Below are 27,058 nucleotides of genomic sequence, written 5' to 3'. Positions count from 1 at the left end.
TGAGCACTGCACTCGTCGTTCATGAACCGCCAAAAATGTGAATCTCTGAATCAAAATCAACCGCTTACCTACAGTAAATTATCGCATAGATACTTAAACTTTATATTATATTTATGAAATATTTTATATAAGAAAAATAGTTTATAGCATTATTCACCACTTTCTTGTAACTAAACTTTCTACGACGTCAAAACATTTTAGAGATTATTTGGCGTACTCGATTTGCACACTATACACTCACACCAGTAAAACAGTTGGCGTTTAAGTGTTTTGCACTTCCTCGAAAATCAGCTTGAAAATTTTTTTTTTTTCTGATTGTTTTGGTGTTTTGTTTCGTTTATGACAGTTTCAATCTGCTGCCTATCATACTACGACATTTCAATAACACCAATGATTTATGAAAAGAAAACGAATCGTTTTCAATTAAAACACTACCGTTTTACGTTCAGCGACTAAACATATGTAAAACACATAGTGTTTTGAGTAGAACAGATGTGTTTAGATTAAAAACGGAGATGTTTTGTTTTCGAACACCGGCAAAATGTGTTACACGTTCCCATTTTTTACAGTGTATATATTCGAATTACACTACACGTTGTCGCTGTCATAATTAGTGCAATAACCAAAGTCAGTTGTTTGGTTCCGTGCTTAAAAAGTTAAAACCACACTTCCCCTAAAATTCCGGTTGCTTTATAAAGGAGTCGAATAACTTGTAGTTAGTTAGTTTAAGTCCTGCTTGCCGATTCATCCAATTCCGAATCGTAAGTTATATAATTTAGTAAACTGAAACAAAGAAAAATATATTGCTGTCAAAATTATTCCAACAGATAGATTTTTATAAAACAAAAGAAATGTTAATACTGGTGTTTCTCAATTCAGCTCTATAAAAGGTTGAAAATTGAGTCGTCAAGTAAGTTGATATCAATTATTTTATACTTAATGAAGCAAAATAATAATTGCAATGCTGTTTTGAATCTGCCATTTTTTCGCCGGAGAACAGTTTCCGTCGGGAGTACATGTACATGACTTAACAACTGCCTTAATAGTTGAACACTTCTGATATTTATTCTAGAGAGGTCACCGCTCCATCAGTACTCTCAGTGCTTTGATTATTCTAGAGAAGGCACGATGGAGGTAAAGTTACATATTTCATCTAAAGAGATTTGGTTTACCATTATCCACAAGCGCTAGAAGTTCTATCAATAAATATATGCACATTATTATATCCTTTCCTTACAAAAAAGTCATGGTATGAAATTGTTTGTGATCTCTTTTGGAGAGGAGATCTACGATCTCAACAAAACTAACCTACACGTTATTGATTAAGCTTCAAACGGTGTTACGCCTGTGCTTCATTCTTAACGTACTGAAAAGGTATCTGACAGTGTCATATATAGGAACAGTGTCATATATAGGAATAGTGAAACAAGGCATGCCTGGCTTGGTGAATTAGGAATATTATAGTTCATATGCATTCGTTTCTTACTGGAATATATTTAAACAAGGACGACATAAAATGTGCGGAAATGGCTGCTTCCGTTGAGATAGTCATGTATGTTAAAGTAAGAACTTTTTATAGTATTATCCGGATGCAATGGGTATTTTACTTCCTTGTGCAATGAACTTGCATACAATGATGAATTAAAGACCCGCCACAGAAACAAAAACTGTCTTCTTCTGTATATCCCTAATGGTAATTATATAGGATTTGCATTAAAACATGAGAAATACAAGTATATTATTCTAACATACCGGCAGTTATTGACATATAACTTTAGACCAAAACAATATGTGTAATGTATACTGAACAGCAAAAGAAACGATCTAGATGTATAACTGGTATATTTTGAAATATAAAAAAATAAATTCAAATTTGAGTTGTTTCTTCATACCAAAATTACACTTGAAGATCTTCACGTAATAAATTTTTAAAAATCAATCAACCGTGAAGTCAGTAGTCCCACAATAGCCGTTTGAAAGGCTATATCTTCTGCGCGTCAGTTGCATTGTAACATCCAAATTGGGCGCTCGCGCTAAATTTGATTCAGTCGTGCGGTGCAACCAACAATATTTTTTAAACTTTATGCTGTTTTTCGAGTTAGCCAATTATCAATATTTTCAATGACGATAAAATTTCACAAAGAAAATTGTTAATTACAGGCGCAAGTGAATTTCGTGCAAAACGGCTATTGCGGGACTATTGACTTCTCGGTTGATTGATTCTTTTTTAAATTTTACATGTGAAGTTTTTCAAGTGTAATGTGATATGAAAAAACACAAGTGATTTAAAACTGGATAGTTTCGTTTGCTGTTCAGTATATGTGAGAAATAATAAGTTCCCAAACGTGGTTTATAGTAGAATAACCCGAGTTTTGAGTTCTTATGCGCAAGAATATATCACGAAGGCCGTAGGCCTGAGTGATATATTGTTTCGCATAAGAACGAAAAAACTCGGGTTATTCTACGATAAATCACACTTGGGAATTTATTATTTCGATTCTAACACGACATACTAGTATAAAAAATGTTAGAAAAAAAGTGGTAACTACTTCTTACGACCGTACTACGCACCTGGATCCGATGACGTCATTGCACGCGAGTGGTATATTGCAGAATAACTCGAGATAGATTTTGCTCTACATGTAAACAGGTTATTTGCTGGTCGTGTTTGAATAACATATATATTATATAATGATTGCGGCTGTATGAAATCTACTTGGTGTATTAAGTTAGGTTACCTTGTTTCCAGGGTAAATTCAAATTAGATGAACCGGAGCATTTTTTTTTGTATTTCGTGCAATTTAATGTATCTCTGTCCCTTCAAGTACAAGTCTTATCCAGGTGTGAAGTACATGACTCTCCAAATGTTTTTTTTTATATATATTGAAAGAATACACGATGAAAACACGGATATTTAACACTTTTCAGTGTATTTTCATTGTTATCCGTAGAAGTCCGTTTAATTGATTATTTTACTAATATGCGCGCCAGCTGTCTAATATAAGCTTAAAATTTTTATGTCGCGAGGCTGGTGTTTCCATGGTAGCGCATTTTCTCTAATTGTTCAACAACTATGTATGAAAACGGGTTTTTCGACGGCTTCAGTGTCGTTCTGTTAATGGCCAACATGGAATATTTTGGTAATATAATTAGCAAAATACCAAGCACTGTACATGGTACCCTATTTTTCCTAAATTTTAAAGTAACCATGACAACAGATATGTTTAAAATAGCTTATATCTTGCTTTTTATCGTAATTTCTTAAAAACTATTAAAAACTATTAAATTTAATTAAAACTATTAAAAACTATTAAATTTAATTATCTTTCTTATTAAATGTAGCTATAAAACAACTTATTACTAAAGTAAGTAATATTTTCGTGTTATTTGCATTTATTTAAACACATTTCACAGCTTAAAATAGTTACACCAGTACCCCTTGTCTGACATTTTATGTGGAAATATCGTTCTGCATGCTGCTATTATTCTCATGGAATGCAAACAAAAAGCCGAAGCTGTGTTCCTTAGATAGACCAGTGTCAACGCTTTTGCATTTTACATTTAGATATATTGGTCGGGGGCTTCGTTTCCATAGTCAATTTAATTCAAGAAACCACAATTTTCTACTGAAACTTGAACAAGTGTAGAGCTTAGTTTTAGCATATAAGTAACAAATTGACAACGGAAACTGGAAAATAGGTATTTCAAATCAAACTGCCCAATTTGTAAATGGTCGTAATAAGTAACCGTTTAACCAGCTATAATCCCAATAACATCAATTATCATCATCCATTTTCTTACATTCCGCATAACATTTCAATATAACTACATAAAAGAAACAAACTATTGATCATTATTCAGAGCGAAAGACTCGTAAAATATATTTCAGCAGATAATGGTTTTTTAAAAATAGTTCAAATAAAGAAAAAAAAACTATTTTGCTCGGGAACTGACACGTAACTTCATAACGTCATTTTATAGCAACAATGTTTTGAAGCATTTCTTCGGCAATTTATTCATTATTTCTGCTTTAATAAACCATTAAGCATCAGATCGAAGACAGGATCATGATTTTATATCAGAAGAATGGATATACAAACACATTTAGTTTGCCGTAAACGTCGTCGTAAAACGCCACGTTAGCTTCCGGTTGGACATGCGCACATACAAATATTAAGGTAACCTACCTCCTTAAGGTTAGATTACATTATGTTCCTACAATGTAAGACTATTATTTTTTTATGTTTTTTAAAACTATCCTGAAATGACGTTGTCTGAATGAGTCTGCAAATGATCTGTGAAAAACATTTTTTTTTCAGGAAGGGGCTAAAGTGTCCACTTGTACTGCATTACGCGTGTGTGTTCAGAATGACTGAAATGAGTTTTTTCTTTGTAATATGAGGGTTGGTCACTTTGTTGTGGTGAGTTTACTTATACCGATGCATGTAAGTGTTACATTTTAAAAGATTTTCAGATATATGTGGACCTGTTAGAAATTCTTACTTGGAAATCCAAACACTTGAACTTCGCAAAGATGCAGGACTTTTTGTCCTTCAAGTGTTGTTTGAACATATCTAGCTTGTTTACCGTCAGGGAAACTGAACGTATGAATATCTTCAATCTGACCTAACACAGTGCCAGCAACATTCATAGACTTCAGTGTCATCCCCATACTCAACCTCAAGTCACTAGCACGACCATCTGTAAAACATTTATTATCAATAAAATCAAAACGTGTACAAATATTTAGTTCTAAAACAGTTCTTGCTCTCGTCAACCTGACTTGGCAGAGTGCCAACAATATCCATAAACACTTCCCAAGTTTCAAATTATTTGACATCCTACTTTACAAACGTGATACAAGGCAGACACACATTGTTTTGAAACTCAGTGAAACTTACATAAAAGGTAATAAACTCAATTTCCTTAGGTCAACATTATATAGTAATTTCGTTCTGACCCTTTCATAACCTTTTCGGTTTTAACAAAACCATGTTGAAAGGACTATCTAAGACCTTCCATAAAGCAACAAGAAATATACCTGTTTGAACATTAGTTTTGGACACTTGTTTTGTTTTCAATTTGAATTTGGTTACCCACAACCCGAGAGTGTTTATTTTTCATGAAAATGCTATTTCGGTAAAACGTACATTTCTCCCCTAAATGTTTAATTCTATTTTATTTTGGCCTGTTATCATGGATAAGATTATGAAACGGGACAGTTTTGAAACACATCCGACATATATTACACCAATGGGAAGCCACTTTACACAGCGAATAAACCTTTGCAATTCCATATGCATATTCAACCAATCCGTGAATTAGACTAGTGTCGTTCTTGTGGCGGCCGTAAAATGTCTCTCTGTACATTCAATCAGTGCTGTTATATTTCGATCTTCTCAGATCGTTCAGCACGACTTTTATGTCGCGTTATTGGTACTGTTTAGTTTCTCAGCATGACCGTTTCGGCCTCGGTGGTTCCAATACTCCCGTTTTAATAGCCTTGAGTATTGTATAATCACCTCTTGGATATGGTGCCTGCTTTTTAATTTTGTCTTTTGACAGTTCATATGATATGCAGGCTCCATAACCTCAGATCCCCCTTCTAAATTCCAGTTTGTTTAGTTCTGCCCATTGTTTTCTCGTTTGGGGCAAACCCATTATTTTATCTGGGGACCATACGCCGCTTTTCATGGAATTACACGTCGCAACACGTGTATCATTAAAGATTCCATGTGCACCGCCGTATGAATACTTCTGCGGATGTCTCTAAATTGCTTTTAGTACTTTTAGCATGTGTAAACGTTGAGTTCTTCTCAACCCGGGACTAGAGGGCGTGGACGGTAGCATGCATTTCCACTACCGTCCATGAACAGGCTCCTTCAAACCGAGCCTGCAACATTTTCGTTTTTGTTGTGTTGAACGACCTGTGGAGTTTCCACTTTAAATTTCTATTTTATTAATCTAAAATTGCTTAAAGAGATCAGATAAACATTAAAAAAGGAAAAACTATGCCTGTAACGCACTGTATATCTCGAGCGCCTGTATAAATTACAGACTCCGGTATATCCCGGATTCAAACAATTTGAATGAAAAGTTTCTTTAATATATATATTTTGTAACGATGTCAATACTAATCCTAACCTTTAGTCAGTATATTATACATGTTATACACATACTGCGTTCGGACATGCAATCATTTGCGTGTGTATATTTTTGCTGTGCATCACTTCCGGACATGCGCGGAAGACCGCTCCAAGCCTGCAATGAGCAACACCAAAAAGCTATTAACTAACTGTATATAGAGCAGAAGCTATAAGTTAAATCTTCAATATTAAGAACCAGAGGGAAATTAACAAAATAGATAATAATCCTTGACGGAATGATGTGTGACAGTGATTTGTCCTTGAATAAAATCATTGTTTGTCGTTCTGGTGCGTATTAATGTATCACTCGGGCGGATCCCTTTTGATATAATTCCTTCGCATCGAAACTTCAATGATTTTATTTAAAGACAAATCACTGTTTGGAATATATCATTTTGTAATCAACCAAGGTTGTTCAATTTATTTCGATTTGCCAACACCTTGTCCACCAGAGCGCGCTGTTTCTTTTCCCCATATGTATATATATTAGGTTGGGAACTTAAAATAGCTGACCTAATTCCAAAATAATTATGTCAATGATATCTATGCAATTTAGTTGTGGTGTCCACTACTGAATTTGTTCAAGCCATCTTGATTCGTCAAAAAAAGCAAAAACAAAATCCAAAGAAAAAAGAAAAATAACAAAGAAAAAAAAAAGAAGAAAAAATACCACTGCCAACAAACCGGTCTTGTTGTTCTTCTATGACAATTTTGAAAAATATTGAAGATAACTTTCTGATATGAATCTGCAGGCCTTTAGAACTTTGAAGAAATGTGTCATGTATAACTTACTAACATAATTGGTACTTTTCTGTGATGTTACACTCTAGAGGTGAGCGATCTAGGACCATCATGGCCTTCTTGTTCTTGTTTGAACTGATGGTGCCCAACATGTGCGCCATGCAAAATTCCCATGACGTGTGTAAAAAGTTAAATTTCTCTTAAAATATATTTACTATTAACGTTTAGTCATAAGATTGTGTACTTTGATAAATTTTAATGGGAGACTGAATAATACTCATCTTTGATTGAGACTGTAACGGAAAGTTAGGAAAGGTCATTAGAGCCACGGATTTGGTCTTGCCAAATAAAAGTTTCTTGTAAATATATTTAAAGGTATAATCAACTGAATGAGAACAAAAGGCGCTAACTTACTGCATCCACCAATCTTGCATGTACCACCGATGCGATTGAATAATGTTACATTGACAATAAAATATATAGCCCCAAGATCGACCCGCCACCATGGGTCTGTTTCATTTTTAGTATGAAAGCAAGATCCTCCCCCGAAATTTTGGTTAGTGCTGCCATCTACGCCTTCTGTTCCATTGTTGCCGTTACGTGCGCTTGACATGACAGTCTGTTTCCCTAGGGCAACATTTGTCTCTTCAACTGAAATTAAAGGTAAAATGTCTGTCAGCAAGAAGAGATTACTGTTCTACAATATAATGCTCTATTGCTTTCTAGTATCGAGATGTTAAAGAAGCTGATCGCCATTCCTTCAAAATAATATTATTACGCCAACCTGATATTTCTTCGAATTTTCACATTTTAACGCCTTTTTACATTTCATCGCATTTCATCGCCTTTTATTTCGTCGCCTTTTCACGTTTCATCACCTTTTATTTCGTCGCCTTTTCACGTTTCATTGCCTTTTCGGTTTTCGTCGCCTTTTTTACATTGCATCAGTGGACGAATCATAATTTACACATTACATGTGTGGCTTTCACACATTTGTTACAAATACGGCCGAAAATATCACATATCAGAAATGTGACATATGCGTTTGACTATATTCACCATTTCGTACAAACGCATTTATTATCTGATACGGTTTATGGTTCATATTTTAACTTCTGGTACATTCTAGTAGCAACATTTTCAAGCTATTTCTGCTAGCCTTTAACATACATGTAATACATGAATGACCAATCGATATTTTTGGCAAGCTTTATTAATGTCCAGATCGAACCGGTTTATCTGGAGTATAAGTCCATGAACTATCAGACGTTCGACCCCCTGCTATTGCATAAAATGGATTCGGGCCTGTAGAATTTGGAGAAAAACAAAACCTGCATGTGTTGAAATATAAACATAATTGAAAGTTCTGAAATGCTCGCAAAAGATTTGTAAATAACATTTATTTAATCCTTGAAATCAGGACAATGTTAAACTGTTTCACTACAACTTTGATTTGGATGTTGAACAGTAGAACTTTAGATGCATCTTTTAGGTTAAAGGTAGTGTACTTTATGCAATGATATACTGTACATTCGTATACTGTACATTCGTATGAACTAGGCCTTTTGGATGAAATAAGACAAAAAGTGTTATTTTACTTCTCGATCTCTGTCGAGTAACAAGATCCCCGTTCGGAAGTAGGGAAAAACCAAATAATTATTTCACGAACGGGAAGTTTCCCTTTCTGGCATATATTTAGTAAGAAGATCCCCGTTCGGGAAGTAGGGAAAAACCAAATAATTATTTCGCGAACGGAAAGTTTCTCTTTCTGTTACTGGCATCAACACATTCATTTACGTTTAGTTATATCTTGATTTATTTTCAGCGAATATATGGTTGGCAGGTTACGTACTTTTTGTGCAATTGTCGACGACCACACTCCAACTTCCGTTAGACTGGCAAACGGCATATTCAGATTCTTTTGGTACCTTATATCCGAAATCACATTTATATTGTATGCGGTCACCAACACGGTTCATGTTTCCTACAATCTTACCATTTAAAGGTGGTTCATTGAACACGCATTCTGAAGATAATGAGAAAAAAATCACAATTATATTGTATGCTGTCACCAACATGGTTCATGATTCCATTCATATAATCTTACTATTTAATGATGGCTCATTGTACTTGCATTCTGAATAAAAAGAGAAAACATCCATATTTATATTGTATGCGGACACCAACACGGTTCATGTTTCCTACAATCTTACCATTTAATGGTGGTTCATTGTACTTGCATTCTGCATAAAAAGAGAAAATAAATCACAATTATATTGTATGCGGTCATCAACAGCGTTCATGTTTCCTACAATCTTACCATTTAATGGTGGTTCATTATACACGCATTCTGAATGAAAAGAGAAAATCAATCACAATTTTATTTATGCTGTCATCAACACCGTTCATGTTTCCTATAATCTTACCATTTAATTTTAGTTAATCGTACATGAATTCTGCAGAAAAAGAAAAAAAATCACTCCCTTTTTTCGAGAAGGTGTATAAACCGACATGACAGGTTGTCGGATGAAGCAAGTTATCAGTACGATATGAATGAAGTATTTTTTGGTATTGTTCGATAGTCTTTACTGCGTGAATATCTGTGAAGGTCGGAATCTTTTATGCTATTTATGTTTATCATTTTTCACTTTCACAATAAAGGTAACTTGTTAGACGAGGTTTTAAATATAAGACAATGTCATCTGACTTGAAAACATGTGTATCAGTCACCTAAGTTAAACATAGGTTTTCAAAGTACGTCGAGATCAAGAGATCATTGAAAAACAGAATATAATTTTAATTTCAATATCTTATACATACACGGTTTAAACATTTCAGAAACGCCGCTTGTCTTTCACAGCTTGTCTCAAGGTTGGAGTCTTGAAAAGAGTTTAGAAAGACTTGCAACGTTGTGAAGGTTAAAGGAAGACACCACAATAGTAAACAGGAGTTCTCACATCAAACGAAAGACATATAAATAAGTATATGTTAATTACCGGAAAGATAGAGTGTTCATACGATGAAAGGATAAAAAAGTAAACTATATACCTGTGTATTTATTACACGTTTGTTCGCTAGAGTCACGTGTGTTGTCTTCGGTACAGGCGTCACCGGCGGTTCTCTGAGAAAAGAAAGAAACAGACACATTCACCAAAACTTTCTATTTGCAAGATGTGTCTGGACAGAAAGAATAAGGCCCGTTTTGTCTCCTTGAAAATTTGGCAAATGACTATGCTTGCAAATATACCACGTTGTTTAATATCTTTAACAATCAACAATTAAGTTTTCGTCGAAACATTTATTAATAAGTTCAGACATTATATAATAATAATAATAATAATAATAATAATATTGTATGTATTAGAGTTATCAAAGTATTCATTTTCGATTTAAATGTTGTTTTCCAAATATTTCAATATGAGTCAAATTTTTGATTCGTTGTTTTTATTTTATTCAATTAGTTCCTTTTTATTTTTGTATTTCAAAAACATACATTTTGTCTTATTAGACAGTTGTTTGGCGTGATTGACAGTTGTCTCCTGTCAATCACCTACACAGTGGCCATCTCTTACAATAAAGAGGCCTCTACCGCCTGTCCTACACACGAGAAAAATCCCTCCATTCATGCAACATTTGTGTTTGTAGTTTTCTTGTTACTGAATGAATTTTAATAACATAAAAGCGTCGAAGGCAGAACAATTTCCTCGGCACAAAACGACTGCCGGACTTTATCAATACGTTCTTCAAATACTTCACCGAATTACAGTGTGTACGTTACATATGCATTTGGTCCGATAAAAATATTTTGGCGGGGTGTTCCAGAAATGATCAGCATTTGTGGCACGGAAGGCACGCATTTTCCGTGTTCGACGCTTTTTAATTTTACTAAAATCTATCAAATAATAAACACTTTATTCGCAGAAATGTTATGTGAATCAATCGATTTTCCACGTTTGTACGATACCGAAAAGGTACGTTGTTTGACCACCCTATATTAAGAATATTAAAATAGAAGCATTTAGGAATTCACATAACGAGTACACCCAGATAATTTTCATTTTGCTGCTATTTACATACAAGTAAGATTTTTATTTCGATGTAAATGAGATGTAAAACCAAAACTTGTGGTCCTGTTTGGCGCCATTTAACCTATACTGTGTTGGTGCGCCGTTAAACCCAAATAAATAGATAAATAAATAAATAAAGAGCTTAAGATGTCTTAATTTAAAACACGTCTGTACAGGTCAGTCTCACGTTGCTTTTAAAACTTGCCCGTAAAAACTCAATCTCAAGTTTTACGTGTTCTCACTAGACGCTTTTTCTGAGTACAATATATGAGCCGCGCCACAAGAAAACCAACATAGTGCGTTTGCGACCAGCATGGATCCAGACCAGCCTGCGCATCCGCGCAGTCTGGTTAGGATGCATGCTGTTCGCTAACGGTTTCTCTAATTGTTATAGGCTTTGAAAGTGAACAGCATGGATCCTGACCAGACTGCGCGTATGCGCAGGCTGGTCTGGATCCATGCTGGTCGCAAAGCCAATATGTTCGTTTTCTCATGGCGCAGCTCATATAAAGGTTTCCATAACGTACAAACATATAGACGTACACATTGGGCTTTGAAATTGACTCAGTTAAAATGCTATAATGTTTGTTTATATTATTCGTATATTAATAAACTTTGATAAATATGGCAGTGACCTCAATACAATCGACACTGTTTATTTTTCCAATACAGGTAACTAATAATTACTTTGCAATATAGCCTCAAGTTAATTTTATGACGGATTATCTTTTAACACCCCTGGACTTATTGGACTCAACTGTCGTATTATCAAAGTTTGTTAGTACATGTACCCAGAAATACTAAAAAGTTACCTCTATAATTTCAATGTCTGATGCCTTGACCTCTACGCAACTTTCTTTACTTCTGTCTCCTCCGTTTTCTTCTGACGAATAAAGATAGCAAGCGTTGTACCGTCTTTTATAATTAAGAGCCCCGCATTTCGGGCGCATACCGCATTCTTTTACACATTCCGGAAGTGCAATTCCTGGCAATATGCCAATTCTATCCTTTTCACCACGACACGATTGTTTGAATCTAAAGTTATAGCTCAATTTGACACCATCTTTGCTGGTATAAGTAAATGCAAAAATTTTCTGACAAAGTAGCATTAACACCAAAAGATCCAAAATCCAGAAAATGTTCATGTCTTTGATCATACGCACCAGGCTTGAACAAGAAACTAAGAATTGAAAATTTAAAAAGAGGAAAGTAACTATATTTTCGAACAAAATATGCCGAAATCGTATTTTTTATTAATTCAACATTTTTTTGAAAAGCTCCAAGAACTTTTCTCACCTGGTTGTACTGTTAATATGCCATTTATTAATAAAACAACGTATCCATAAAACAGCGTCGCCTTTTGTTTGTATGATTACGTCGGAAAACTGAGATTAAGTAAAATTTTCAACTTTTTCTCTCTCTCTCTCTCTCTATATATATAAACTCAGAAATGCAACACATCTTATCTATACATGTATACAGCAGCAAATGATTTCATTTTAGAATTTCGCAGAAAATGTTTACGAATATGGAGTATGAATATCACTGCTCGTTTGTTCATTTTGCACAGGTATCCTGTTTTATTTTATTGTACATTTTATTCATGCATTCAGCCATTGTCAAGGTATTATGTTGCTTTATATTAATTATTCAATAAGTGTTTTATGTCAAATATTGACTGTCAAATGGTAAATGTCAAATTATAAATGCAGATCGTTAATTGTTTAATGTGAAACACTTAATTATGCTGAGTCCTTGTTCAAATAAAGTGATGAATATATCGGTGAACAAATGCATGTTTTGAATGGTGTTTGGCATTCGCTACATAAATTTGTCACAGTTTAAAACATTTTTTTTTTTAATATTTTAGGGTAAAATGTTAAGGCCTCATATTCCAATGACCGTAAAACAAGCTATTGTTTCAAATCAGACTGGTAAAACATTTATTTATATCTTTTTCAAAAACTAAAAGTTACATTCATTACTTAAAAGAGATATAGATCATAAAGTATATGTATTACCATTTATCATTTGGCTATAATGATTAGCTACTTGGCATTTATCAGTAAGTATATGCAATGGAACTAAAATGAAAACTTCTAGTAAACATTACATATTTAGAAACAAAAAAAAAAACAAAAAAAAAAAAACAAAAAAAAAAAAAAAAAAAAAAACGTTGCTCATTGCATACCTGCGGCGGTTTTCTACGCATTTCCGGAAGTGATTATCAACTGGAGCGCACGACAGAATACGCAAATTATTGCATATCCGCACGCATTTAGTGTATAGTATGTGTAAAATACTGACTAAAGGTTAGGGTTATTATTACTATGGTTGCAAAATATATACATTTATCACTTTTTCATTCAAATTCCTTACATCCTGTATATACTGGAGTCTGTAATTTATACCGGCGATCCAGACCTACAGTGAGTCACAGATGTTGGATTGAATTTTTGAAAAGAAAGTTAGATTAATTCGTAAATATATGTGTCACTGAATACAAACTTTATAAATATCACATTATGAACAAACACTATTACAAAAAACATTCAAATTGTATCACAGAAATAGCTACTTGTTATATCTCAAACTGATTTAAAAGAACAATAAACTAACCTTTTTAACATATACAAATTATGAGAAATAAATATCACAGGATAACCCAAAAAGTATTTCTATTTATTTCTAATGGGGTCTCTGTGAAAAATATTCAAGGTACAAAATGTTTTAAATTTGGCCCAAGAAAGACAACTCTTACTAGCTTGATTAATAATCTAAACAAGAGTTACTTGTAATTGCCTGTCAAAGAAATCCCTAACTAAAATCTAAAATTTGTTTATTTCAATTATTACAAATATCACAGTTACATTCAAATAAATTATGATAAATATATCACAGAATAAATTAGGAATATTGAATACCAATAATGAATTGATATCATACAACTAATAAAAAATAAAATTAGCCTCATTTTGACTGTTTTTGTTTTAACTGTATGCTTGTTCTTTTTTTATTATTATTATTATTATTATTTTGTTTAATTTTCTATGTTATTTGGAAGGCTATTCCAGCCATTGATAGCTTGATAATAAAAAGTAATAAACCTGAAACTGTCAACCTGAGGTACACGAAAGCTGTTAACACTATGTCTGCAACTATAAGAATATTTCTTAGAGACAAGAGAGAAATTATTATGCAAATAAGCTGGACAACTTTTATTCAATATTTTGTGAACATGATCGGGTCTTAATAGATTAACACTATTTTCCATATTTAGCCAGTATTACAAAAATCTGACATTTTCAAAGATCAATTAAAATCATAGTGACAAATAACCCTGACAGCTTTGTTTTGAGTAACCTGTAATCTATTTTTCATCTGTTCTGAAATACCACTATACCAAGTAGAGGAAGCATAGTCAAAATGACATTATATTAAAGAATCATATAAATTCTTTCTCGTGTTCATGTTTAAACTATTATTTTGCCTATACAAAAATTTCAATTTTGCATTGACATTTTTTTAACATTGTTGTTAACTGTGGATGTAGCAGAAAGAATGTTATCTAATACACTTCCAAGATATTTAACAGACTTTTGAGATTCTATGGTATGACCATTTCAACATATATTAAATTTGTAAAGCTTTTCTAATTTTCTTTTAGAACCAAACAAAATAAATTCAGTTTTACCAAGAAGCAGTGATAATTTGTTGTCAACTAACCATTTCCTACAGTTTTCAAGTTCTCTTCCTAGAACATTTTAATAACATTGGGATCATTGTGTGAGAATGGGATAGCACTATCATCTGCAAATAAAATTAATTTGCACTTATTACTTACATCAATACTCATATCATTAACATAGCACAGAAAAAGCAAAGGGCCCAAAATGCTTCCTTGCGGAACACCGCATGAAAAACTCGTAAGATCTGACATAGAATTGTTAACATTAACTGCTTGTTTACGAGCAGACAAGTAAGAGTGAAACCACTCAACTGACTCCACACCCATTTCTTTTAATTTATTACAAATGATTCTATGATCAACTGTGAAAAGTTTTCTGGAGATCCAGCATGATCATTCCTTTGGAATTTTGCTTTTTGATATGGTCAGACAGGTGAATAAGGCAAAAGTAAGTGGAGTAAGTACTCCTAAAATCACTTTGGAGTTCATATAGAGTACCTTGTTTAACAAAAGAAAGACTCTAGCTGACTATACACAGCTTTAAAAATGACATAATACACAGGATGCTAACAAGTCTTTGATTTGATACATCAGAGCTATATACGACGAAAGAACAACTGCAGAAGGACATGTCAAATCTCCGAATGTTGCAATTGATTAATGAGTTCCTTAACCCTTACCCTGCTAAATTTCTAAAATGAACTGATCCATCATTCAGTTTGGGCAGTATCATTAATTATTTGAAGGGATGTTCAATGAAAATTTACTGACTCACTAGCGAATAGTGTAGATCAAGATCAGCCAGACGGCTAATTGTAGGTCGATGGTTCGAGCTAGCGGTTCGCCCGTGAAGAAGTAATGCCCGAAGGGGAACCTGTGGTTGTCATCAACAAACAAAAAGCTAGAAAGTTGCCTTGTGACACATAAGTATATCGGTGTCACTTTAACCCCAAGAAAATCCAACAAAATCAAATGGATCATCCTATGCATTTAATTTTTGTTGTGTAATTAATAATGGTACAAAATATCTTTGTGCAATTTGATATTCTTGACATTTTGATACTTATGCTTAAATGGTTTAAATCATACTTTAAGTCTACATCCTTTCAAACGTTTTACACAAATCCATAGCATGACTAAAATCTGATAAACAACCTTTAAATTTGTGCTAAACTTTTATGTATTTTCAGTAAGATAGTGATACATATCTAGGCATGAGTAAAACATATTTTATAATGACATTTTGATTGGACACAGCACAAGAAGTAGCAAATTGCATTATTGGTAGACATAGCTGCGGTGCCGTTAACGTGAATCAGTAGGCTCCACTCCAAGATAGCAATTTTCAAATATTACATAGTTCTTGAGCTACATTTTGTTCCGTGTCTCAAGCTGTTGTCAGATGGAACATTATCAGCTGATAACTAGATATGAATTATTGTATGGAAAGAAATGGTCACCTTATTTCTTTCATAATGAGGCCCTTGACAAACTATGGTATACGAAGGCACTTTTGAAGGAAAGGGTCGAAATATATGACAATGCAGCGGACTGTTTGACCAGGGTAATATATAGAAACTGGAGGGAAAGCATCAATGTTATTGTTCCTGGAAGTCATGGTGAAGAAATGGCAGCTTCGTGGAAAAGTGATCTAGAGATGATGCTTGTTCAGCCAGCAATAAAAAGTATCCAGCGGCAGATTCCAAAGTAGCCTTTGAACTTGATTTAGATGATGTTCCCGAAGGATATACAAAATTGCATTTAAAACATGTTACATGGGCCAAAAAGTACAGAAATATCACATCTAGAATTATGGAATCATTGACGGACAATGAGTATTTGAAAAATGGTCAAAGAGTGATCGAAGCGGAAGAGTATGGTGGCGAACATGTTAAAGAAGTAGGATGGATCAGCAAAAATTACTGATGGAATGAAGTAACTGGACCTGCACAGCCACTCCAATTTCCACTTCCAATCCCTAATAGTTGTTTGTCTATGGACTTTGTTCAAGCATTTCCTTGTAAGTACCCATCGGTATTAGACGACTGGTTTAAACGAGAGAGACAAAATGCCTGTCTTAGTTCAGATGACCTGAATGCAGTAAAAGAGACAGATGTATTTGTTGTATATGTTGGAATGTCCGGTAGTAAAGAGGAGACTCTGCAATGGAGAATTTCTTTAACACTCACAGAGAGAGCTCTGGTACGCTCATTCAATGACACGCAGATAAGGGTGTATGCTGCAATGAAAATGCTGGCGAAACATGAACTGAAACCAATATGCGCTAATATAACTTCATACATAGTGACAAGTGTGATCTTCTGGGTGTTTGAAAACAGATCGGACACCTTTCATAGACACATATTCTTTGAGATATTATTGCAGACACTTGAATAGATGAAAAATTGTATAGATTTTGGATGCCTTCCAAGTTACATGATTCCGTCTAGGAATTTGCTACGAGGAAAAGTATCACATGAGGAAGCAAGTGATTTGAAAGAGCATCTCGATATTTTGATTATAGAAGAATCAACTGTTCTATTGCGTTGCTCTTTGCTATACAAAATGGCTAAACTATCAGAGGGTGCTCTTAAAAAGAGATTATTATTTAGGGAACTGTCGGACAAGTTATTTCTTAAGTTAATCCATACAGTTGTGAAAGTCGAACGAAAGTTTTGTCGTTTACTCACATGCCACCATTACATTGTAGTTAATGATAACTGCGTTGTATATGTCATTAATATGTAGACAGGGTTTATACAGATAGCAAACACATTTCTTTTGTTTGTTTGGGTTTATGTTTAATGCCGTTTTTAAACAATATCTAATTTATGTAACGGCCGGCAGTTAACCTAACGACGAGTGTTCCTGGGTTCTGTACTAGTACAAACCTGTTTTCCGCAAATCTTCAAGGAGAACATACGCTTTCCCTAAGGCTCGAACGCACAAACCAGCTATCCGTATATCTGCACTCTCCCTATTGAGCTATTGTGGCGGGCAAACATGTTTTACTTATACTTAGATATTGAAAGCTAGCGTAATGAGTGTAGTTATTATGACACAAAACCGTTATTCTACTGGTTCAGTGTACCCAAGAAGAAATGTGAAAAAGGATAGCGTAAATGTGTTTTTAACAATAGCTGGAGGACATCTTTTTCTGAAATAATACATTCTCCAAATCTAAGTAAAGGTAGTGCATCCGTAATGGCAACCAAACGATTCCCATGCGATTGCATGAATCTCCTTACTATAATAGGCACTTCAGCATTTTTCCGAGGTAAAGTAGCTCAAGGCACACTTGAATTTCCGTGTCAAACGGAAAATACGTAACTTGACAAAAGGAGTAAATTAGGCGTAAAAAATGCTTCTTTCCGGTATCCCGACCTACCCTAAAATTTTGGCCCGGCCCTAAACGTTTTTATGAATTTGGAGAAAACTCTTTAACAAACAATTGCAAAACTGCCTTTTCTATGCTTTAAACGTTGTAGGTGATGTTACAAATCAACTTACTGATGTTCAAAATGCATTTATCCCTCTTATTTGTATCAATTATTTTGACACAAAAATAATTTTTTACAAGTCTGTTTAAATAAAAGTAATCAAAAAAAAATTATATGATATTTTTTAAGCATGCTACAGGAAACAAAGATTTTTAGGCCTTACAAGTACACTACCTTAAAAGACGTAAGAGATTTTAGCGGATATTACAGGTTCTGCTATCTCGTCAACACCACCAATATTATTTTATCCTTTTACTCGATCCACATTGTTACTTTTGAATACGCTTAGTTTCTCTTTTGTTTACGCTTAGTTTCTCTTTTGTTTACGCTTAGTTTCTTGATTTCGTATTATCCTGCCATAAACATTATACCCTCCCAAAAAGCTGTTTTTAGTTTTAAGTTCTTGATATTTTTTATAGTATCCCGTCACCACCTCCAAAGCCGCCCGCTATATTATCCCATAAGCTTCTTTTTAGTTTTAAGTTATTGTCAGTACGCAATGGAAATGAATATGAAGGAAAATGAAGGATATTTTAAACAGAAAAGAACATATTTTGTAATAGTGTGCAATGGATTTCAATGCGCTAAATAGCTGTAAAAATGTTCATCTAATGTTGTTACTGCAACAAGAAGGTCATAGAACAGAACAGAACAGAAAGTTTATTAACGAGTACACTACAGGTACATTGTTAAACATGATTTACATAATACAATTTTAGAGGTCACGCATACAATGAAACTGGCTAATATTATGACAACACATATGGAAAACTTTTGCAATACAAAATAGAGACAAAATTCCATCAAAGCAATACAAATGTGCTGAGCTGAAAAAGAAGAAGTATTTAGAAGCTATTAACTTAATCCTTAATTCATCATACAAAGTGGAGAATGAACAGAATTAAAGCGAAAATGAGATATGTTTTCCAATTTAAACTCTGTGAGATGCTTAATCATATAGGAAATATAAAAGTTCTCTTAAAATACATTTACTCTATTTGCTAACTGGTAATCTACAGGTGAGTAGATAGTTCATTTCGACTATTATTTGCTTTTACAATAAATTTACATAAATTAAGTAAGATGGACTTGTTTTTGGACTGTAACAATAGCGTAAACTTGAACATGCTAGGGCGTGTATAATAATAACGTTTAATAAGCTGACTTCTTAATTGCTCATATGCTTTACACTTCAAAATGAAGTGGTACTCGTCTTCGACATCGTTTAAATCGCAAAACTGACATATTCTTTCATGACGTTCTAGACGGTTTCTACCATACCTCCCAGACTCAATACGGAGCCTGTGAGCAGATACACGAAGTCGCGTCAAAGCAGACCTGAAAGTTTTACTTTGAAATAGTTTGAGGTATTTTTCAAAGCAGAAATCTTCTTTAATATAAAAATATAAATGTGTTAACACGCTATTATTTCTTATGTCAGTACGCCACTGCTGCAAGTAACAATCTATTAATCTTTGCATGAATATCGGTAAAAATAAATTTATTTCAACACTTTGGGGGAAATCCCATACTTCAGCAAATCCTAGATTATGCAAAAACTTTTTTACCTTACTGGCCCAGTTATTAGCGCCGTTATCACATTTGCTACAGGCATTCAGATATATATTTTTCAATATGATATTATCGGTGGTGATTTGTTTGAACCAGTACTTAATTATTTGTATATATCTAGTTATGAATAACGGGTACCTCCCTAATTCCCCGTATACAGCAGCATTACTTGTACTTAGCTTAACACCTAATATGGCTTTGCAGAATTTTAGGTGTACTCGTTCTATCTCCTTTGATTTAGTAAAACCCCAGACCGGACATGCGTAATTTAGAATGGATCCTACAAAGGAGTCAAATAATTGTAATGATATTGACGGGTTAAGAACAAACTATGTAAATTAGACAATGCGTCCCGCAGAATACGTTTTCAGCTGTTGAGCTTTTGATTTTTTATAGATAAACTAGATAGAGATTTAAAAAAACAAAGGCTTTGTGTTTTTGAAAGAGACAGAGGTACGTGTGATCTTTATTTCTGTAATGAGCTACACAGGACAATTCCAGAACGGTCCATCGTTCTCATACTGCGCAGAACAAATATTAGACCACTTTCATATGGAAAAGAAGTATAGCATTGATATTTTGCTGCATTATTTTATTGATGTTTGCTTAGTTTTGATTTAGCTGGTTTGTATGATAATGTTTGCTCTATTTCTATACCAATAAAATACTGTACATAATTAGTATTTAATCCCAGTTGCTTGTTTGCCGTTTTTATTTAAAACGGTCACACACTATTGCATCGAATGAAGGAGATGTTTCCATGCCAAGTGAAATTTGAATGATGGTGGACTGTCGGTTCACTTGTGTTTGTATATGCAAACGATACGAAATGAGACCGGGAATATCTTAATTTCAGACCCTCGGTACCCCTCACCTTCGTCTACTCGGTTGCAATTTTCCTCGACTGCATTTGGAAAAACGAACACATCATACTCCGACGACATTTCTACTGGATTCTGAAATGTTATCGTGTTTCCAACCGCTCTATATTTAGGAATGGGAACATTTTCTATTGGTATTCTTTTTCAAGTGTTTGGCAAATATACCAGACTTCACTTTAAGCAAATGCGTGTTCATTGGTTTTCTTATAAATCCCGATATGTGGCCATACATATCTCTACACTGGAACTAATTTTCAGAAAACAGCTAGTGCCATCATGACCGCTTTCACAGCCAAAATAGGCACCTTTCGCAACAGCAATGTTGACAGTTTCCCAGAAATTTTTACGATAAATAAATTTACCTAAAGAAACCTCCCCCTTGGTTGCGTCAAACTGACACTTCCTGACACATTCATAACAATGAAGATAATGGATACGACTAAGCTCTTATCTGGATTAAATTTTACATTTCTATACAATCCCAAATCTTTGTAACCATTATCTGACATCACAAAATTTTACTGTTAAGAATACAAGACAAACACACATTGATGTTGATGAAATATGTTTTTCACATTATGATACAGACGGAAAACTCAAGGTAGTTTGCGTTTCGAATGGAAAATGCTTTACAGTAGGATTAATTGCAATTATACTTAAAATGTATACGAAATGTGGCAGTAATTATCAAGAATTGTCCCATATTGCAGTATGTTTCGCTATACACATAGTGATTTAAACAGTCATGATTTAATGAAAAACCTGAGCCATATAATGTATTATTGATGGAACTCCATCACATCGTGCCAGCCATTAAACAATATAGCTGGTGATTATTTAATTGAAAACTAAAGAATTGTATGTTAATTATTTAAATTATGTAATCTGATGCAATGATGGAATACAATGATGCTGCCATTTGTCTGTAACAATAAATTAAGATAATGAAAATGTGGCGCAATTTGTGAAAGTACAGCTTCAAAACTGTCACATAATCACTTACAAGGTACAATATGTTACTAAGCATATTCGTAAAATTAATACCTAACTTTTCTGTCTTGTACACCTGTTTTATAAATTGACTTTGTGTAGGCAATATTTTCTACACACTCCTGTCTAACAAGTTGAGTTCTGTGTAGGTCAGTTATTTATTAACCATACACATGCTTATTTCCCCCACACGCCCCTAAAGAAATTCGATTTACATAGGGTGCAAGACCTCTTTTTTCTCAGCATATCCTTATAACACGTGCTGACATATGTTATTTAATAATCAAGGCCTTCGTGTTGTTTATCGTCTAATTTACCACGGTTCAGAGTTCAGATGCGTAGGAATTGAATAAATTAAATAATGAAGCATCTGAACGATGAACCGTGGTAAATTAGATGATAAATCACAAGAAGGCCTTGATTGTTTTCATTCTGACATGCACGTTGATATATTTCAATAGATATTATGCTGGAATTCATTTACGCGAGGAGTAATGTATCGGACGTCAGGTGGCTACATGACGTTAAAATTGACGTCATAATGCTCTCTTACCGGTCCGTGCGTCAACCGTTATTTATCGCAGGATTGCGTTTGATTTTCTTCTTTGTTTAACTGGAAATCAATTTGTGCCATGTTAGAAAGTTTATTAAACGCATTCTTTTGACAAATGTATAAAACACTCCGTTCCGTTCTTACGCACATTTCTAGTGTCGGCCAACTTGTCTTATAAAGCTCTGCTTCTAGTTTTACTTTAGTTTGATATGCCCTATATATCGTCGGATGCCCTAACTGCGCCACTGACCAAACTGCGCCATCTTGTTTGTTTTTCTTGTAATAACGCGAGACTTTACCACGCGCGAGAGTGACCGTGAGAATTTTTTTTAACTATATCGTAGTAAATCCGATGAAGAAATAATCAAGCCAAAATGCGGCACAAACAGGTAAATATTGCAAATTTTATCTCCACCAACTGTTTTTATGTGTTTTTTCTTAATGCAAAATAACTTACCTTCTAATTCCCTTTTTTTCACACAAAACGTAGAGGTAAAAATATCCAGGACGCTACGTCTGCAATGTTTACATTTTTATGAATGAAAGTCACGTGACTTTATATTAATTTTAAGGCCAAGCTTATTTTAATTAATAGTTTTTCGTCCCTGGTACTGTTAGTGATTTTTTTTCATTTTCCCTCTATTTTCAGCCCAAACCTCAAAAGATCAGGCGTACTAATAGGAATTATTCACCAGATGCACTTGTCCAAGCATACCAGGAATGCATAGAGAATAACATGCTAGTTAAAACAGCAGCTCGGTTATTTAATGTGCCACGCACTACTCTCAGAGACAGGTTAAATGGAAAAGTGCATCCTGATACTGTGACCACTGGGAAACCCCCTTTGTTCTCATTTATGGAGGAAGCCAAGCTTGTTAATCACATTAAAACAATGGCAAATTATGGGTATGGTTACACACGCCAGGAATGTGTGAATTTGGCATTCGATCTTGCAGTACAACTTGGTAAGCGACGTAAAGATGAATCATTGTCACTAAAGTGGATACGGGGGTTTCTCAACCGATGGCCGGAACTGCGAGTTCTAAAACCTAGAAATTTAGAATATTCTAGAGCAAGAATGGCATCAGACAGTACTGTATCTACATACTTTGAAAACCTAAAACAATGTCTTGAAGAACATTCCTTAACAGACAAGCCTCATCTTATCTATAATTTGGATGAGAAGGGAATAACTACAGAGCATAAACCACCCCACATAGTTGGAAGTTCTTCACACTGCCCCCCAGCTGTGACATCTGGCCGCGGAAAGACTGTGACTGTTCTAGGATGTATCAGTGCAAGTGGTGCTTCCATACCACCATTTTTTGTTTTTCCAGGGAAACGAATGAACCCAAAGCTTCTTGACGGAAAATCCCCGGAAGCAGATGCAATGGTCAGTGAATCTGGCTCGTCCAACCAAGCTATTTTCAGACATTATTTAATGAATCATTTTGTGAAGTTCATTCCTGGGCGCGAAAACCAAAAAGTGCTGTTGATTTTAGACGGCCATAAGTCACATGTTTCTGTGGGTATCTGTGAGTGGGCTAAGGAGAATGGCATCATATTTTTCTATCTTCCCCCACATACAAGCCACACTCTTCAACCCCTTGATGTTTCTTGCTACGGTCCTTTCGAACGTATCTTCAATTCAGAATGTCACAAGCTGATGCGGCAGACGGAAGCGACTCTGACCCTCTACAATGTATGTGAGGTAGCATGCCGTGTATATACAAAGGCCTTATCTTCAGAAAATGCTCAGTCTGCATTCAAACGTACTGGTATTTTTCCATTGGACAAAGATGCCATTCCAGCTGAATCGCTTATACCAGCAGAAGTATACAAGCCTAATAACGTCCAAGAAGCAGATGAAAATGACAGCCAGGCCACTGTAGAAGGGGGCATTGAAGTTGATGATTGTGCTGAGGTGCAGGACAAGTCTGTTGATCCCTTTGAAGTATTTGCTAGGAAGGAATCTCAGCTAATAAACATAAAATGTGAGAAGGAGAGAAAAACAAGAAAAACTATGAGTAAGATTGTGGCAGGAAAGCAAGTAACTGATGAAGTTATAAGCAGGATGAAGGACCATGAAAGTAAAGGAAATGGATCAAAGAGAAAGCAGTCAGGAAAGACTCAATGTAATGATAAAAAGAAGAAATTAAAAACAAAAAAAGTGTCACCTGCTATGGAACATCAACCTGGACCATCACACATTAACTTACTGCCCGACATCCCCAGCTGTGACAGTGACTCTGATGATGAACAGTCACTGTGCTGTGTATGTGAAAAGATCACGCCTACTGAGCTATCTAAAAGTGTCTCTCTGGTGTTTGCAAAGTGGGCACAGTGTGATGGGATGAGAAATGACCTTCCATGCATGCATTGGGTTCATTTAATCTATTGTACTCCTGTCAGAGTGATTAGGAAGGGTGACAAATTTTTATGTCCCCACTGTGATAAGGAGGAATAAATTGTATAAAAATACACAGTTATAACAGTTTAAACAGTTTAGTGTTTTGAAGTTACTTTTGTACAATTGTTCAGAAACTAATAACATTACTAAGTTTTGCCTTAAATATTGTAAATTTCACGAGACTGCTGATATTACGCATGACGTCACACTGGGGGCGGAGTTAGGCACAAAACAATATGGCGGAAGTTTACTGACTGACTGAACTTTTGAGAAGACAGAGCATTTATTTACTTCAGTATTTTGTTGAATTTTGAATGAATCGATGGAAATTTGATTTACATAACTGGTAAGTGAACTATAATTGTCTCATATCTTTTAGTTATATAACGTTTACAGTTAAAGCTTAGAGTGGCGCAGTTTGGTCATCCGAGGATATTTATTTCATTCCAAAGATACATCGTAAATAACTAGATAGGTACAGTGGATTTCCTTTTCCATCCATCCCAGTAATCAAATAAATAATTCTAAACGAGTATTTTGCCATACTGCAGAACAAATGTTTACTGTGATGTCCATAGTTTCAACGTCTATTTTGAACATACTGTATATCTTGTACTGGTAATGGGTTATCATAAAGTCCGTGTAATTCTGCATCATTTGGAGAGTATCTCTCATGACTCTCTGACTTCCTTTTGACTATTATTACACCCAATACAATTGCAAGAACGACGACGGGAGCTACTATCGAACAGACCACCACAACGACGTCCACTGCTTCACCAGCTGTAAACGAATAATAAAAAGAAACGTCAATTTTATAAACCAAACAAAATTACATTTTAATGCATTAATGATTTTACGTCATAGAAAACAATTGTAATTTACAATTAATTTAAAACTGTGAGTGTATAAAAATGATAAAACAGCAACTAAATAATATAAGTGAAATTGTATCAATGAAAACATTGAATGTATCAAAGAAAACTGTAATTCAAAAGAAGAAAATCAGTTGTACAGAAGGAAACCGTACTAATCAAGCAAAACTTTCATTGTAGAGGCAGGGTTTGTTCACAAGCATACATTTTTCTTTTTTTTTCACGAATTTAAACATAGCTCTGATACTTTTCGGGAGTTTGAACGATCATATTTCTGATTATACCTGAATATATTTTTACACAGTCTGGAGTTGTCAGATGAGTGACGAATTATTATTATTATACCAGATTTAAATAGCGCCCTTATCATGATAAACACGTTCAAAGGCGCTTTACAGCAACTGCAGCCACACAGGGCGCGAAATCATCCTTTACTAGTTCAGAAACAGAGCGATCTGACCACAGGGACAGAGTGAGATAAAGCCCACAGAACAGACAGAGAGAACTTTTCAGATACAGACGTGTCCGGCTAACTTAGCCTAGCTCTTTTCGAATAGACATTCTGGTTCTTTATCATGCCTGGTGTATAGCACCAATACACGCGAAGCCGTCTTCCTGGGAAGAACCAGTACAGGCCTCTAGTAAGGTGGGAGACACTCAAGAGCATCTCAGAAATTTCCAGTGCCTGGACCGGGATTCGAACCCCGGACGTCTGGATTGACAGTCAAGCGTGTTACAACTAGACCGCCGGCCCACCGGTTTAAACACCCACAATATGGCCTTGTCACAGAACTAAGCCAATGTCAAAGCCAAACTTGTTTGACCCTTGACCTTCTTACCTCAAAATCAATACAGGTCATCTGCTAGTCATGATCAACATCATTATGAAGTTTCATGATCCTCCGCTCAAGCGTTCTCAAGTTATTGTCCGGAAAAGGTTTCAATGTTCCGGGTCACTCTGACCTTTGACCATTGGAATTCGAAATCAATAGGGGTCATTTGCTGGTTATTACCGACCTCCCTATTAAGTTTCGCTATCCTAGTCCAAAGCGTTCTGAAGTTATTGTTCAAAAACCGTTTTAAATGTTCCGGGTCACTGTGAACTTGACCTGTTATCTACTAACCTCAAAATCTTAAGTGGTCATTTTCTGGTCATACCCAACCTCCCTATCTATTATCATGATCTTAGGCCCAGTCGTTCTCAAGTTATCATCCGGAAACCATTTAACTGTTTTGTGTCATTGTGACCTTGACCTTTGACCTACTAACCTCAAAGTCAAACTTGACCTGTACTTTATAATTTACACCTAGGTACAAAAAAGTGATCTTAGACCCAAGCATTCTCAGTTTATTATCCGGAAACTTTTTAACTGTCCCGAGTCACTGTGATCTTGACCTTTGGCTTACTGACCGTAAAGTCAAACTTGACCTGTATTTTACGATGATACATCTGTCTACCAAAGTTTATGATCCTAGGCCCAAGCGTTCTCAAGTTATCATCCGGAAACCGTTTAACTGTTCAGGGTAACTATGACCTTGACCTTTGACCTACTGACTCCATATCAAACTTGACCTGTATTTTCTGATGTTACACCTGTGTACCAAAATTATTTAAATCGGTTCAGCCTTTCACGA

General features: G+C 34.8%; 2 protein-coding genes across 4 annotated transcripts in view; both read right to left on the bottom strand.

The window, feature by feature from the left end:
* Nucleotides 1–6,226: 6,226 nt before the first annotated feature.
* LOC128550976 (uncharacterized) lies at nucleotides 6,227–11,904 on the bottom strand. Its single transcript, XM_053531189.1, has 6 exons — nucleotides 11,767–11,904; nucleotides 9,936–10,008; nucleotides 9,208–9,237; nucleotides 8,740–8,913; nucleotides 7,302–7,538; nucleotides 6,227–6,261 (listed from the first exon to the last, which is right to left on the bottom strand). Exons 1-6 carry the CDS (start codon nucleotides 11,902–11,904, stop codon nucleotides 6,227–6,229), a joined length of 687 nt encoding a protein of 228 aa, XP_053387164.1.
* Nucleotides 11,905–18,845: 6,941 nt separating this feature from the next.
* The window catches only part of LOC123542781 (von Willebrand factor D and EGF domain-containing protein-like), a 78,422-nt gene continuing 70,209 nt past the window's right edge, over nucleotides 18,846–27,058 (bottom strand). For all 3 annotated transcript variants that reach the window (XM_053531540.1, XM_053531542.1, XM_053531541.1), the window contains one exon: nucleotides 18,846–25,331. In XM_053531540.1, the coding sequence (XP_053387515.1) occupies nucleotides 25,129–25,331 (203 nt within the window). In that variant the 3' untranslated portion in view covers nucleotides 18,846–25,128. The remainder of the gene's footprint in view (nucleotides 25,332–27,058) is intronic.

This window comes from Mercenaria mercenaria, chromosome 19, assembly GCF_021730395.1.
Source record: "Mercenaria mercenaria strain notata chromosome 19, MADL_Memer_1, whole genome shotgun sequence".
Lineage (NCBI taxonomy): Eukaryota > Metazoa > Mollusca > Bivalvia > Venerida > Veneridae > Mercenaria > Mercenaria mercenaria.
The sequence above is the reverse complement of the archived record's forward strand: the minus strand, read 5'-3'. Positions and strand labels throughout refer to the sequence as shown.